At 36.3% G+C, this 16,756-nt stretch overlaps 1 protein-coding gene and 1 pseudogene across 2 annotated transcripts; one reads left to right on the top strand and one right to left on the bottom strand.

Annotated features, from left to right (window-relative positions):
- Positions 1-524: 524 nt before the first annotated feature.
- Positions 525-7,765, top strand: LOC120169716 (RNA-binding protein 39-like). 2 transcript variants are annotated; one of them, XM_039177833.1, is made up of 13 exons: positions 525-1,294; positions 1,626-1,704; positions 1,832-1,888; positions 2,485-2,540; positions 4,307-4,538; positions 4,879-4,965; positions 5,045-5,122; positions 5,255-5,338; positions 5,504-5,568; positions 6,151-6,346; positions 6,457-6,545; positions 7,234-7,348; positions 7,429-7,765. In XM_039177833.1, the coding sequence occupies exons 1-13, from the start codon at positions 702-704 to the stop codon at positions 7,462-7,464; spliced, it is 1,767 nt and encodes a 588-aa protein (XP_039033764.1). In that variant the 5' UTR covers positions 525-701; the 3' UTR covers positions 7,465-7,765. The 2 variants fall into 2 exon arrangements, with proteins under 2 accessions (XP_039033764.1, XP_039033765.1); XM_039177834.1 differs by lacking the exon at positions 7,429-7,765 and having other exon boundaries at positions 7,278-7,327.
- An 822-nt stretch (positions 7,766-8,587) lies between these two features.
- On the bottom strand, positions 8,588-14,703 carry LOC120169966 (annotated as a pseudogene).
- Between the last annotated feature and the right edge of the window lie 2,053 nt (positions 14,704-16,756).

Below are 16,756 nucleotides of genomic sequence, written 5' to 3'. Positions count from 1 at the left end.
GCATAGCTCGGTCGGATGACCTCGGATGCTCTCGCATAGCTCGGTCGGATGGCCTCGGATGCCCAACGTGTTGGTACGTGCATGACACATGCAATCTCTTGTAGCTCGCCGGGAAGACATGGCGACCTAGTAGGTTGCCCGGAAGGCATGGCGACCTACGGCCAACACTGTAGATTTCACCTTATTTGAGCATTTAATCTGGGGAGTGTATTATCTCGTGAATTAATTTTTTCCAGAACATTATCTCGAAAGTTTCGCCGATATTAATGTTAATAAAACTAATTTTAATCAACTATTTCATTTATTAATATTTTATTTAACATAATTAGAGTATAAAATAAATAAGTTTTAGTAGTAAAATTACTCAAAATAGATATTTACATTACTAATATATACATTATATTATTCTAATAAAGCAATGTTGAGAATCTAAATAGAGTAAGATTGTTCTATTCAAACACGCCCTTAGCACTAATTAAGCCAGTTCTTTTTTAAACCCACAAACTTATTTCAGATTACATCCAAGTCCCCTAACCCAGGGATTGAGGACAAAAGTTAAACCAAACCCCAACTCCAAGCCCTTCGATTGAAGCCCCAACTTCCCAAACCCTAATCCTGCAAATAATTTCTCATTGTTCCTAATTTTTTAAACCTTCAAGAGAAAAAAAGGAGCTAAAATATTTGAATTGTCGAAAGAAGAAATGGATTTCGACGAGTACGAGTATTTGGAAAAGACCGTCGAGGAGCAGGAAGATCCGAAGAAGAAGAAAGACGGAGGGTCGGGAGAGAAGAGTGAAAGAAGCTACAGGAAGAGAGGAGAGAGAAGAGAGGATGGTGATGAAATCAAGAGCAGCAGAAAGAAATCGAGAGGCAGCCGCGACGAGGACGACGAGGAGAGGCGAGATCGTGATAAGGAACGCCATAGAAGGAGCCGCGATGAGGACGGTGAGGAGAGGCGAGACCGTGATAAGGAACGCCATAGAAGCAGCCGCGATAGGGAGAGAGAGAAGGATAGGGACCCAGAGAGGAGCAGTAGAGAGAGGGAAATGGAAAGGGGGAGAGAGAGGAGAGATAGGGATAAGGAGAAAGAGAAGGATAGGGAGAGGAGGGAAAGGGAAAGGGAAAGGGAGGAAGAAAGGAGAGAGAGAAGCAGTAGCAGGTCGAGAAGGCACGAAAGGGAGGAAGAACGGGAGAGGGAGAGGGAGAGGAGAGAGAGAAGCAGTAGCAGGTCAAGAAGGCACGAGAGTGATCGTGAACGAGACAGGGAACGTGAAATTGACACCAGAGACAGCAGGTATCCTACTACATTTACAAAAGCAAATTATATTTTCAAAAATTTACGAGTAAAATCACATGAAAAACCAAAATTTTAAACTACAGCGAGGAAGTTGGTTTGTTACATCTGTTTTTGTTATGTATTCGAAATGATGCCATTGAGCTAAAAAAAACTTAGCAGCCCTAGAAGTTGAAGCTCATGCTATATTGATGTTTCAGAATTCATTTATTTGATTTGATAGGAAAGAAATGGTGTGAGAGAGTTTGATATTTGCATGTATGATTTAGAGTTACAGAACTTCTATGCCATTTGGATGGGCACATTTTACATGAAGTGCTTTTGGTTGCAGGAGATTTAAAGATAAGAAAGAAGTAGTGGAGCCCGAAGCTGATCCTGAGAGAGACCAGAGAACTGTTTTTGCTTACCAGGTAGATGCATCACGCCTTCTTCTTCTTTTTTATTTCATTTTTTAAATATTATTAGACATAAATGTTATGCTAATGTGTGTTCAAATATATCTTTTTCATTTACTCTCGTGATTAACTCTGATGACAGATGCCTCTAAAAGCAACTGAGAGAGATGTCTATGAATTCTTCTCAAAAGCGGGCAAGGTTAGTCAGGTTTTACTTGGTTAACTTGTATCTTGTGTGCGGGTCGTAGTGCAATTTGTCCAGCATAGCTTTCAAGTATTCCAAGACTGCACAGTAACTGTTTTTGGGAAAGAACAGTGGAATAGTTTTGAAATTAGAGGATACATTTGAAATACTTGGTTTGTTTCTCGATTAGGACACCCATTCTTGAGATTTCTAGCATGTAGTTATCTCATTTTGCATTGCTGCAATATTTCTTAAATTTCTTTAAACTTCATACGTTTCTGATAATATTAAGTTATTAACAATAAGTTGATGTCTAAAACAATGTATTGAATGATTATGAATGCATATTATTAAGACACGTCTGCTTCCTCTTGCAGTATATTCTCCACTGCCTTCTGTTATGAGTAGTATTATGATTTTCTTGTGTCTCAACATACTATACATGTGGGGTGAGTTAAAGCACAGAGTTAAAGAATACAATCTTGCAGACATCCACTGATTGGTGTTTCATCATGATGCTTGAAAGTCTGCAATCTCCCCGTGTATTTGATTTTTTGAGGTTGTTATTTCTGTTTAATCTCATATTTTGTTTCCCTTTAATTTGTTTTCAGGTGAGGGATGTTCGGTTGATTATGGATAGGAATTCAAGACGATCAAAGGGAGTTGGGTATGTTCCTTTATGTTGAGAAAAGTTAATACTTTCTTTTGCAATCTTGTGAAATAAGTATTAGCATCTTTGCTTTCATGAATCAAATTTAACTGTATTCTTAAATGAACTAGCAATGCGATAATGATGAGGGATGATGGGAATAACACTCATGTTTAATCAATTCATGCTGCGTTCACAAGGTAGATGGCGTAAACCTAATTTTTCTTCTTCTCATGTCTCTTCTTTGATTTTCTTTACATAGAAGGCAACTTATAAACATGGGTATTTTATACTGATCCTTAACTTTTCATTATTATAAGTATTTAATGATACTTCAAACAATTGAATTTGAAAGTAATCTATCTTAAAGACTTGAAACTCCCTGGGTAGGCCCTATAGTTTCTCTAAAGGTTAAATATTTGGTTGGTACATGAAATATAGCCAGTTCCTCAATGTGGCATATTTGTTTTTTAAGTTCTCAATTTCATAATGAGGTTTTATGCTGTTAACAACTTCACCCATCTCTGACGGAATTTGTTGGGGCAACAATGGGCCTATCAGAAAGTGACACAAAAAACTCCATTTACACAAGATGTAGTAGCAACTTTAATACTCATCATTGATTTCTTATTTTTGTTCTAAAATTTTCATTTTACAATGCTAACTACATTGTTTCAAAAATTTGCAAATAAGCCCTTTTTATTCTTTATGTTATCTATTATTTCCCTAAAATTTTCAGTTACAGAATCCAATTTTTTTTTTCAAATCTCTCTCCTTTTTATGCACATTTCCACTTGACTCCCCAAATCTCCTTCAATGCCCTTTTTACCCCTTTTCTTCTTCCTTTCATTACTCGCTTTAGCATAATCGGAAATGGACCATCCAAAAACCTTCATCATTAGAGTCCAAAACGATGTCAAGCCCTCCTTTTTCACCACCCACAAGCATTGGTACAAGTCTTCACTTTCATCGATCTTTTCCTCTTTGACCCCAACCCAACTCCTCTCTTACGACACCTTTTCACGGATTCTTTGCTAAGCTTACCCATGCTCAAGCAGTAATGCTTCTAACACTTTCCCATGCTGTCGTCATAATATCCGAACAAGTCTGGCGCCTACACAGCATGCACTCTCCTAGTCAAACCCGAACAAGTTGTCAAGCTTCAAATGCTTCCCCATGTCACAGTAACATGGGTGAAGTTGTTAATGAAAACTTTATATATGAAATTGAGAACAAAATAATCATATGTACCACAATGAGGAATTGGGTATAGTCCGTGTATCAACCAGGTATTTAACCTTTTTATAACATATTCTGAGTCAAAAAAATGTTGAGTTTGAAAGGAGGTGTTGAGGTGTTCTTTTTGGTTCTTAGTTCATGATTTTGATAATTTCAAGGTTCATTTTGATATCTTAGTTCTACGAGTGTAATATAGGTTATAAGTGGTATATCCAATCTTTTACCTCTTTTGATATTGAAAAGGATGAGCCAATCCTTTAACCTCCTTTCTGAGTCCTTTTGTTTTGTTTGATTATCGTGTGGTATGATTCTTTGTAGTTTGATTACTATTGTGTATGATATCTATTTTGCTTTTCTAATCTTGATATGTTGATCTAACCTTTTTTTATCACATGAGACATCGGATTCAACAAAAGATACTCAGCATGAGCTCTCTGCACTACATTTTTTCTTTCCCTACATCTCTTTGCTATATGCTTTGCAAGTTTTGTTTGTAATTTTTTCTCATATTTTCTGAGAAACTAATTAAAAAGTATAAGTTGCAGGTATATTGAGTTTTATGATGTGATGTCTGTGCCCATGGCCATAGCATTATCTGGTCAGCTTCTTCTTGGTCAACCTGTGATGGTTAAACCTTCAGAGGCTGAAAAGAATCTTGTTCAGTCAAATACTTCAGGTGCAGGTGCTGGTAGTGTTGCTGGGCCATATGGGGCTGTTGATAGAAAATTGTATGTTGGAAACTTGCACTTCAATATGACAGAAATGCAGCTTAGACAGGTTAGGATCATCAGCTCATCAGCAGAATTAGAAGCTATCATTCTTCGATTTGTTTTATAAATAATTGGTAACAGAATATCTTTTATGTTATCTAAACTTGATTCTAGTTGCTGATTGGTTTTTTAATTTGTTAAAAGGAAAATTGTGGATGAAGCACATTTTAATTAGTTGTAGTTGCTTAGGAAATTGGCAGAATGAGTCTCATAATGTGTTTCAGGTGTCCTTTTTCTTTATCTATTTTCCTTGAAGATATTATTCAGTTCTATTTTTATCGTTTTAATTTTTTAGAGGTACATTTTTTCTCTTGAACATTTTTCTTTTCTTGATATTAATGGTTCAGATATTTGAACCTTTTGGTCCCGTGGAGCTTGTACAACTACCACTTGACCTTGAAACTGGGCAGTGCAAAGGTTTTGGGTTTGTTCAGGTTAGTTATAATTGAGACTTCAGAACGTTTGTTTCCTATATGATAATTGTATAAACATGTATTTTTTTGTTCTTTACAGTTTGCTCAACTTGAACATGCAAAAGCAGCTCAAGGTGCATTGAATGGCAAACTGGAAATTGCTGGTCGAACCATTAAGGTAAGATTGTTAGTTTCATGAGCTTTTGGCGTTATGTTGTAGTCTAATTGAAAGTATGTTCTCCTGTGGCAATAACTGGCTCTTTTCTGTAGTCTTCCCAATTAACATCTTTCTGGTTATATTTGTGTTTAGGTTTCATCTGTTACTGATCATGTTGGCACCCAAGATCCTGCAGCAAAATCTGCTGACTTTGATGATGATGAGGGTGCTGGTTTGGTGAGATAAAATGCTTATTATTATTGTTGTATTTTATGACTATTTTGTTTTATATTTGTGCCCAGTTTTCCTCATCCTAATAGTAGTTCTTACGAAGTGGATCTGCTTCTTTCTTGCAAAGTTGCTCTTCCTTTTCTGCTTAATTAGTTTGTATATTTTATCCAGGCTTTGAATGCTCAATCAAGAGCATTGCTTATGCAGAAACTGGATCGCTCTGGTATTGCCACAAGGTTGGTTTGCACTTTCAAATAGTCGTTTACAGTTTAATAATAGTGCAATACTAGAATTTGGTACGCTCACAATGTGAGTATTTATTATATTATTAATTTTAATTTGAAGAGAAGTTACTCAGGTAGTTCTATGTAAACGTGGGAAGTTCTCTCAACTTTTTAATTAATAAAGTTTTAAAGACAAAAAAAAATACTATTTTTTGTTCTTGTTTCAGTTTTGGATATCCTATAAGTTTGTCCGAGTTGGTGTCACTTGACCTTAACACCAAATTCAGTCGGACTTTAATAATAACTAGAATTTCACACATCCACTATATGTATGAAAAATATATATTTTAATTAATTATATTTATAATAAAAGAATGGTACACGGATAAAACATGGGTAGGTATTTGTAAGAAAAAACATGGGCTTACGTGGATGGGTACTCTTTATGTAAGAAGGCACAAATAATTTTAATTTGAATTTTTTTTTATAAAAATAACTATAGTTGTTTTTATTTTGTCTTCTTTTCCCCCAACTATGTTAACTTCAGTAAGAGATTTTTTGATAGTATAAATGTCTAATGTAGTACTTTTGCAGTATTACGAGCTCCCTTGGAGTACCCCTTCTTAATGGGTCAGCTCCTAATCCACACGCTGTTACGCTACCTGTCAATGGCCAAGCTGCATATCCAGCACCAGTTCTTCCTCCAATCATGTGTGCTACACCCCTTGATCCTATTGGACAACCCAGTGAGTGTTTGTTGTTGAAGAATATGTTTGATCCTGCAACTGAGGTTTGGAGTTCTCTTGTTCTAAACATGTTATGTTTTCTTGTTTCCTTTTGTCTTTTTTTAGGCTTTTGCTTCATTGTATGAATCAGTGATTTCTGTAAGTTCTATTGTAGACTGAACCTGATTTTGATATGGAAATTAAAGAGGATGTAGAAGAAGAATGCAGCAAATATGGCAGGGTGAAGCATATATATGTGGACAAGTAAGCATTTCACTGTTTGTTGCATTGTGTCAGCTAATTTTCTTACAGCCACTTATTTTTTGACCTTGTTATGATATTGATTGTGGATAATGTATATTTTTACAGCCTTTTTAATTAATAAATATTGAATAATTATATATGTCTAACAAGGGGTGAGTTGTGCCAAGCTATTCTTTGTTTGCTTTACTTAAATTGCTCTATTGATCTATAAATCTGTAATTTAAGATGAATTTTGGATGGCTTCCTTTGTAAGGAACTGAAGGATATTGAGTGTAGTGACATATAGTTACATCATCTTTCTCCATTGTAGTAATTTATTCCATTGGAATTCTAAATATGTCTTACCTGTTTTCTATATATACTGACTCGTGTGAAGAATGTACATGGATTTTAATATTGGAATCTGCATCCTTAAATTAGGTGTTCCGTAGATGATGTATATCTTGTGGTATTTGACCCTTATTGTGCAAGGTAGGGCTTTAGGTGCTAATCAATTACTAGTGACATTTTATATTCTGAAGCTTTCTTAGGCTAATCATTTTAACTTGACAGATTTCCCAGTTAATTTTTTTCTATGAACGAAAAGTTTTAACTTTATTTGAGTAAATAAGTATATGCTTTGGTTTTTGCAAAGTGGCATTTAGGGCAAAATGTTTTTCCTTGTTAGCACTTTGATATTTTGAAACAGAAACAGCGCTGGCTGTGTCTATCTTCGATTTGATTCCGTAGCAGCAGCAGGTAATGCTCAACGTGCCATGCACATGAGATGGTTTGCAGGTCGCTCAATAGCAGCCTTATTCATGGTAAATGTGTTTTCCAACCTAATATCATCCTTACTCGGTATGTATAATTTTCAGTTGACCAACTTCATGAATTGGTGCAGCAACCCCACGAGTATGGAGCGAGGTTTAAAGAATGAAGTCGGAGAATTCCAGGAAGATTTCTCAATGTGGATGGGTGGTAGGTTTTTATTTTGTCAACTCTGTTTCTATATCCATACACAACTGGCCTCAATGTAAGATTATATCTACACTCATTTGCACTATGAACCTGATGTGCCTTGTGGTTTGGTCAAATTTAGTAGTGTACTGTTAGCAATCTCGGTTTTCTGTTGTCGAATTCGTAAATGTCTTTACGATCGAGGATCGAGCTAGGATAGGCGTGTAATTGTGTCGATTTGAGCCTGATTTTTCTAATCAAGATAATTATTGAATTGTTAATATGGCTGTAGCGGATGCTGTTCAACTTCAATCGTTTAAAACATGTTTTTAGATTTCATTCAAATTATTGATGGTTTTGGAATTTTTTTTTCTTTTTTTACGACGGTATCTATTCATAATCTTCTTATCATTGATACGTACACTTTTTGCTGACACAATTGTTCGAACTTTGAACTTAAAGAAGAAGAATATTTCTTTTAATTAATGAGTTTAATTGATACATCCACACTTTGCAGATACAATTGTTCGAAATTGGAACTTTAAAGAAGAAGAATACTTATTTTAATCAATGAACTCAACGAGGTCAATGAGCTTAAAGTTATTTTTGGTAATATTTTATTAAAAAAATCATTTGTGTTATTATTTAATGAGTAAAATCTTGATCTAATCATATTTCAAAATCTCGAGCTTGTTAAAAAGGCAAAAGAAATAAATTCAAGTTAATGTTATATTTTTTTAATAGTGTATCTTTGTTGATTCTAATTATTTTACTCTTTTATGTATAAATTTTTATAAATAATAACAAAGATATTCAATAATAATAAGACATTTTAAAAATAGTAAAATTTATAATGATTGTTAATTTTTTTGAAAGATTTACAAAAACATAATAAAATAGATATTTATTTTTTTATAATTGAACAACATTTAAAAATTATGGATCAAAAGACAACTTAAAATATTTTTTTCCAAAAATATATAGTCAACGATGGGAAGCAAAATTGAACATCAAAATCCACTGAAGCTCACTATTGAATCCAAATTAATGGTAGTAAACGCTACACAAACTGAATCACTTTAAAACCAATAACCCATAAAATCAATTTTAAAATTAAAACCTAACTACAACCCTTGAATTTATATATATATATATATATATAGAAAAATGAACTCTGTAAAAAAAAATAACATTTATGTCAGCCTATATCTACACCAACCCCCAAACCTTTGAGTAAGAGATCATAAACTGATGACCTCGAGCTGTTTCGGTTGCTGTTGTTTCTTTGTGTCGTCCGTCTCCTAGTTGTCGCAGTTCAGACCACAAAGTTCTAATACGGGGCCATCTTTCGATACGAATGGGTTTATTCGAACCCACATAAGAGTCAAGATTGAGGCCAGCAGAATAGACCACACCAATATGATGGTTGGCATCCTGTCTTGTTTCCCAAGCAAACCTTTGAGGAAGGGGTAGAGGTGGATGATAACCCAGAAGGCGAAAAATAGTCGACCGAATAACGGCCCCCATGAATCATACCCGTTATTGATGGCATCCGAGATCCCGACCACAACACCGATTATGTTTATGATCAGTAACGTGGTGGGGGGGATCAACAAGGACGTCCACTTGAAGATGTAAAGCTCAGAAAATTCGCCATCATCTGCAGCCTTTGAGGTCACGGTGAAGCTTGTGCTGACACCAGCAAGAACCTTTAGTAAACCCTGAAAGAGGGCAAAAAGATGCGACGAAACACCTCCGATCACCCAGAACTGCTCATTCCTCCACCAGTCATCGATTCCAACACCGCCCCATTGCATCTCGAGAAACCGGTTACAGCGATTGATGAAGAGAAGCATAAATACGAGACTGGCGTAGTTGCTAATCTGCAAGTGAGAAGGATTCCAAATTAGAAAAGACCCGACTTAATACGTACACGTTATAAGCAAAGCAATCAACCATGCAAAACAGGCACTTGCACTTACTAACGGAAACACAAAACTCAACCGAGAAATATACTAACGCATCCTGGTTCTATTTTCCGAGGTTAAATGTAAAAACTAATATGGAGCATAAAACAAGAAAAAGTGGGTTTTTTACCTCGGGAACAATAAACTGTCCGGTAAGGAGACAGATAGCCGGAAGGGTACAGTAAACAACCAACGGAATGGATGTCCATGGATATACAACCGAGTTTATGTAGGAAAATCGTTCCAACCATTTCAACCCACCCCCATATCCATACCAAATGGGACAATGTCTGCTTAAGAAAATTTCAACGGATCCAAGAGCCCAACGCAGAACTTGGTGCAGACGATCCGAGAGGTTAATAGGAGCAGAACCCTTGAAAGCAGGGCGTTTGGGTATGCAGTACACAGATCGCCAGCCATGACAGTGCATCTTGAATCCAGTCAGGATATCCTCTGTCACCGAGCCATATATCCAACCAACCTGTGTTACAAGTTGAAAATTTCAATGATTAGATGTTTAAAATTACAACTGCCTATATTAAGAGCTCGGATTTACTTTCAGGTTTCACTTACTTCCTTCCCCCATTCGGTTTTATCTTCATAACCACAGCTTATGACTTGAATAGCTTCGCTCAGTAATGATGCGGGGCTTGCATTTTGAGGAACTCTGCCATTCTCCATAAGTGTGGAAGCCACAAAACTGGGGACTGACCGAATTTCTTTTCCATTTTCATTTCCGATGTGTCCGATGACTTCTGAGAATTCAACTCTGATAGTAGAAAACAGGTTCTAGTTTAGAACATCATTCTAAAAGTACACTGTAAAGTCATTATAAGATTAAGGAACTGTCAGTTGGCCCCGCTTAAACGAAACCTTACCGATAATTCCCTCTTCAATGTTTTCAAGAGCATGTATCTGCTTCGAAGCTTCCCTTGGCTTAAACTTCTTCGGATTTTCTTTCCGCTGCTTGGTTTTTGTCTTCTTCCTTGAACAACACAGGCAACAGCACCATTTCGGCAAACAATTGCAGGTCATTCCAGGAGGTTTCTTGGTAACCGGAGCATCAAAACCATAAAGCGCTTGCCGTCTGAAAACACAACCTGTTCCAACATAAATTGGTCCTTGAATGCCATCCAATCCTTTCATGTTGATCTGTTTTCAAATTACAAAATCAATTTTTGAAAGATGCCCAAAATAAAGAAACAAATAATTTATAGGGAAGAAATGAAACACTTACATCGAAGAACACAACATTTCTATTCGAGTATCTATCATGTCGATCAATTCCATCAAATCTTTGAGGAAACTGCACGTAACAAACTTTCTTCCCTGAAACTGGGTCCATCATGAAACACATGGCTTCTCTAAGTGCTTTGCCATTGTTAATATAGTGATCACAGTCAACGTTCAGAAGATATGGAGCATTCGAGAGGACCGCTGAGACTCGTATCTTCAATAAAAATAATGGAAGTTCATGATTAAATTAAATGCCAAAAAATGAAACAGAAATACAAAGATATTGTGCCTCACCAAAGCATTCATTGCCCCGGCCTTTTTATGGTGTTCAAAGCCTGGCCTCTTTTCACGAGATACATAGACTAAGTGAGGTAACTCATTGCCTTCCACATCTCGAACACCACTATGACCAAGGAAAACCTGTTTAAAAAAATATTTACGTGGTGCAACCAAGAACATCAATGTCAAATGATGAATACAGCTGAGAACTAAAATAAATCCATTATTCCGATCGTATGACCACATGCAGGTCCGCCAGAAACAAGGAAAAGAAATGGTACAGCGGTGTAAAAAACAAATCCTAAAACTGTTGTTCGGTAAAAACGCTCTCTATCATTCAATTGTCGTGCATTACAGGCCATACAAAATAAAATTTAAAAACCACAGCAAGTCAAATGCAACATCTCACTTGAATCATTCCAGGATGGTCAAGAACATTATTTCCCGGCCATGGAGTTCCATCCTGCATCGTCCAGCCATCCTCAGGGACCTTCTGTGCTGTTGAAACCAATCCATTTATCCTAACCTTAAATTCTTCATACTCCCTCTGCACAATCAAATATTATGTCTTAACAAATAAAGAATTCCACGATATCAAATGCAAAATTCGTAATTTCTAAATTCAACTAAGGCCGATTTGATACTGAAAATGATTTTTAGAACTTAAAATATGAAAGAAGTCGAACAGATCCCATGTTGAGTGAAAAAGACGTCTCGCACCTTCATAGCTCGCCTTTCTCTGACAAAAGCTGGATGAACTTTGTTTTTTAGGTAGTCCATCTTCTGAGAAAAATACCACTCTGGAGCACGGGGTTCAATATTGAATCTTTTACAGAAAGGAACCCATTTCCTAGCAAATTCGGACGTCTCGGAGAGTGCTTCAAATGTAAGCATGGCAGCACCGTCATCGGATACATAGCACGCAACTTTATCGACAGGATAATCAACAGCAAGGATTGACAGAACAGTGTTTGCTGTGATCAGTGGAGGTTCCTTCATTGGATCCACTGTACTCACAAAAACGTCTACACTGGCTAATTCTGATGGTTTTCCTTCTTTCTCGTACCTATACATAAAAAGTAAAATTAGCCAGGAAAGTGGCATCATATTCGAAAATCAATCAAGTAAAATTAGACATGGAGACGGAAATCTTAATTCACATCTAATGATAATGTAAACACATCAAACATGGTAAGCTGCGGGCAACACCACAAACCTCAGAGATAGTCGATCAAGGTATGTTTCACGTTCTATAGGTAACCATTTGGGAATTGATCCAGAATCCACGAAACAGCAAACCATATTTCACATATTACAGATGTCAACCACAAGCCATAAGCATTCCTGACTGGATGTAGAAGTCTATAATGAAAAAATAGACCAAGAATCGCAAGACGGAGAATGATAATCATTCTGTATGGGTTTATCTTGCTTGAAGGAATGGGTAGCTTCCTCGAAAGTGGTTGCCTGCCTTCATCCATCCTGTACAGAGAAAAATTAAATCACAACGAAACTACTGTACATATAAAGCAAAAGCTGCCATTGGGCAGAATTTCAGAAAAAAATCAAACTAAAAAATCCATCGATGTTTATACTTCATAAACACTAGTTAAAAAACAATCTCTTACATCGGCAAATCAGCATCGTCCAACTCCTCCCCATCAAACTTTCCACCATCATTTCCGCCTCCATGTTTAACTACCTGAAGTTTGTCATTCTGCTTTTTTCTTCCACTCCTCCATCCGATCCTTCCATGTGACACTTCCATAACCGTTACTGCTATATCTTTCTTAGGAACCATGGGTCTAGATTGGACTGCAGTAAAAGAAACACTAAGGTTCGGTTCTAGCGAGAAGTAATTCAAAATTGTTAATAAACAGAAGCACAATGACTTACAAGGTACGGATGGATCAGCATACAGCATTGGATGAACTTTGTTTTGGTTACTCATAAAAGGAGGTACAATGAGAGCATGATGATCAGCGTAAATCTCTAAACCCTAAAACAATAACAGCTTTGTTATAATGCAAATATTGTTTTTCAAATAGTGTACAAACACAGCGAACTCTTATAAGTACATACAAAATAAAGGACAGCTCACCTCCTCGCCATAGGTCAAGAGAGGAATTTGTGCGCTAGGAGGGGAAGAATCCAATTCCGATTGTGCTGGCATTCCGGAGGCATTAGGGTAAGAACCATTGCCGGTGTTAAGTCGTGCACCGAGCATTGCCCCAGCAATTTGTTTAGGATCTAAAGCATCATAGTCAAACTCATTGTCCAGATCATCTATGTCATCTTCGTCCTCGTCACCTTCAACTCTAGGACTGCCTGCAGTCATCACTATTAGGGATTGTTGTAGGACATTTGGGTGCTAATGTAAACTATTCATTGCAGTAACAATATTCACCTTCGATTCGTTTGTATCGGGTTTGCACTGAGGGCAAGCTTGATTCCCCTCTCTTCTCTCATACTCATAGCAGGGTCTGCAGACTGGGAACGCACATTCATTACAGGCGACAAAGGGCTCTCCATCGGCTGTAATCTCAATTTCATCCCCACAGATCTGACATGTTTGGCCACTTAATTCTTTCACGGACTTTATCTGATAAGAACCACACCATAAAGAGTACCATCAGTGCCCAGTAATGAATGCAACGACCCTAAATCCAGGAGGAAAAGTAAACTAATATCAACGATGAAAGTTCATATGAAACAGATAAATAGGGTCCCGAGAAGCGATCAAGAATGCTATTAAGCTACATCAATTACGGATTTACATCGACAATTCCAATGAATGCAGAGCTCACACAACATACATTTGTCAATCTCCAAAGGACTTGGAAATATCATAAGAAATCAGCAATTTAGTGTGATAAAAAATTACACCAGAATCAGAATCTTATGCTTCCTGCCAAATACCCAGAAACTAATCAAAAATGATTTACCAATCCCAAATGCAAAAAAAGATATATCTTAGTCAGCCCAAATAATCACAAATCAAACAGCTAAAAACAAAAACGAAACGTCCTTCTCCAAAATCAACACATATCGACCATTATCATGGAAATGTCTATTAACCAAACAACACTCAGAACATCTTTTTTTATCTTCCTCTAAAAAAAACCCAAAAACATAAATTAAAAAAAAAACCTAATAGTTACATTTACGTGAAACCCAGATCGGAAAAGCTCAACCTTTTTCACATTTCCCAGCAAACACACTTGGACTATATGAAAGATAACTAATAATAAATTTTACGAAATAGAAAAAAATGAGCAAATGGGTATTCCTCAAATAACAAATGAAGCCTCCTTTTATATTTTTTTGGGAGATTTCGAGTGTCTTACTCTGCTATTTTCATCAGCATTTATCAGAACAAACTCATTTCTATTATGAGAACCAGCAATGAGTCGACCTCCAGTGTCCATGACTCACTACAGCAATCAGAACAAGAACAGCCCCAACTCAGCAAAACTCCGCCTCTTTCTTCACCGAATGAAATCAAGTCTAAGTACCGCCACCAAGTTAACTGATAAAAGAAAAATCCAAACTTTGGGTCCCTTCAGCTCTCCATCAAATGAAACCCAAACCACCGCTTGACTGCAAAAGTGTAGCCTTTGAGGGAATAATAACAAAAAATATATATAATTTAATAGGAAAAGAGAAAAGAACCAAGGAGCTAAAGAATGCGTGTTTGAGGATTGAGAAGCAAGCCAATTCTGTTCTGTAACATGCCTGGTCTGTTCTCTCAACCCAAAATACCGCCTTTAAGATACAAAATTACAAAGGTTTTAGAGCTTAATAATACAGGTGTCAGAAGGAGATTAAAAATAAATTAATTAAAGAAAAAAAAGTGGCATTTTGGGGGTGGATGTGGTGGTGGGGTCCAGAAAGTGACGGTGGCGATGGCCACCACAGCTGGTTGTGGTGAACAAAATAAGAAATTTATTTATTTTTGTTGGAGTCGTCTTTCGGTTGAACCCCGAAGTTAGCTTCGATTTGGATTAAATGAATTGAAGTCGTCACCGACTATTTTAAAATGAATTTAGGTGGGTCGGACATCTTACCTGATCTGTATTTTATCAGAAAAATGTCGGGTTCGGGAGTCGATTACGGTCAAGGAAGGATTAGCACCATTAAACTGCTCTTTCGGTATCAATTAATTCGTCGGTTGTCTTTAATTTCAAAAAATTAGAAACTTAAATTAAAATTTAAAAACCAATTCATATTACTTACCTTTGATCGGTTGAACGAAGACCCTTAAAAAAATAAAATTGTTAGATTTGTAAAGAAATACAAAATCAACTTAAGATGGAAAATGCATAAATACGAAATAAATAAACAACATAAAAAAATAAAAAAATGATAAAATAAAATAGAAATGAACAAAATAAATAGACTGATAAAATAAACAAAAATAAAACATACAAAATAAAAAAAGCAATAAACAAAACAAAATAAAGGAAAAATAAAGGAAAAAGTAATGGAGTTAAAATAGACAAATATGAACAAAATAAGATAAAAAGAAAAAAAAAGTAAAGATAATATATATATATATATATATATATATATATTTAAAAAAAGATAAGAAATGTATATAAACATGTAAGAAAAACAATAAAAAATCAAATAGAAAAATAGAAAACAAATAATAAAAAGTCAAAATGAAAAATAGTAAAATAAAAAAAAATAAAGTAGATATATAATAACAAATTAAACCCTAAAAAAAATATATATATATATATATATATATTAATAAAACAAAAAAAAAAGTAAAATAAAATAAAAAAATATATAAAAATGACCGAATTGAAGTAACCAGAAATCAGAGGGTTAATTTGCAAAATGCAAAAAGCATAAACGGTGACCAAATTGAATAACTCGAAAATTCAAAGGCCAAATTGCTGTAGTGACCAGATTGTAAAGCGATTTAAACTCTTAGGGACGACGGAGAGAGTTTAACAATGCTGCAATTACACTATGGTCATTGGTATATAAATACCTCAATAAGTCTAATCTCTCTTAATTCTCACCATTTCCCTCATAATGCTCTCTCTCTCTAAAACGAGAGAGAACTTGGTTCTCTCGCCTCTCTCCTGAGAGAGCACCACCGGTGGGAGCCCGACCACCGTCAAATGCCACCAACGGCCATTGCTCGCGACGAACGGAAAAATTGAAATCTCACTGAATGTTCGTCTCAACGTCCCCAACTAAACACCGAAGCCCAAATAACCGAAAAATGCTCCTATCGGCGTAGATCTAGCGTCAAAGCCTCGGCCTTTACCTTTCTCGTCGGTGGCTTTTTACTTCCGGTGTCCGTCGGTTTGGTCTTGTGCTCGTGGGTTTTCTTGTGTATAATATTTGCTTGTGGGTTTTCTTGTGTAGAATATTTGCTTTCTTGTTTTTTCTGTTTTTGTTTTGTGATTGTTCTCGATATTGACTGTGGTTTTTGGTTCGTCGTTGATGTTTATGGCCTTTCTCGATGTTGATGGTTTCTGTGGTTGACTGTTGGCTCGGTTTCTTTTGTGTACTCTCGTGGTTCTGGTGATCGGTATTGTGGTTACCATGGGTTTTTGATGATGGTTCCCCCTTTTGGTGTCACCGTGGTGGGGTATTTATACCCCACCGCCCTTGGGTTGACTCAGCTCTTTTCGGGCCTCATGTCGTTCGTGTGACCGGTTATCCCGGGATGGGTCAGTCCTGAGATACCGGCCGTCCGTTTCGCTTGACTCTGTTGGCCGTTTGTTTCGTCTGGCCATTGGCTTTGTTGTTCTATGCGGCGCTGATGCT

Source organism: Hibiscus syriacus, unplaced genomic scaffold (assembly GCF_006381635.1).
Source record: "Hibiscus syriacus cultivar Baekdansim isolate YM2019G1 unplaced genomic scaffold, ASM638163v2 tig00111769_pilon, whole genome shotgun sequence".
Lineage (NCBI taxonomy): Eukaryota > Viridiplantae > Streptophyta > Magnoliopsida > Malvales > Malvaceae > Hibiscus > Hibiscus syriacus.
This window is presented reverse-complemented; position numbering and strand designations above follow the sequence as displayed.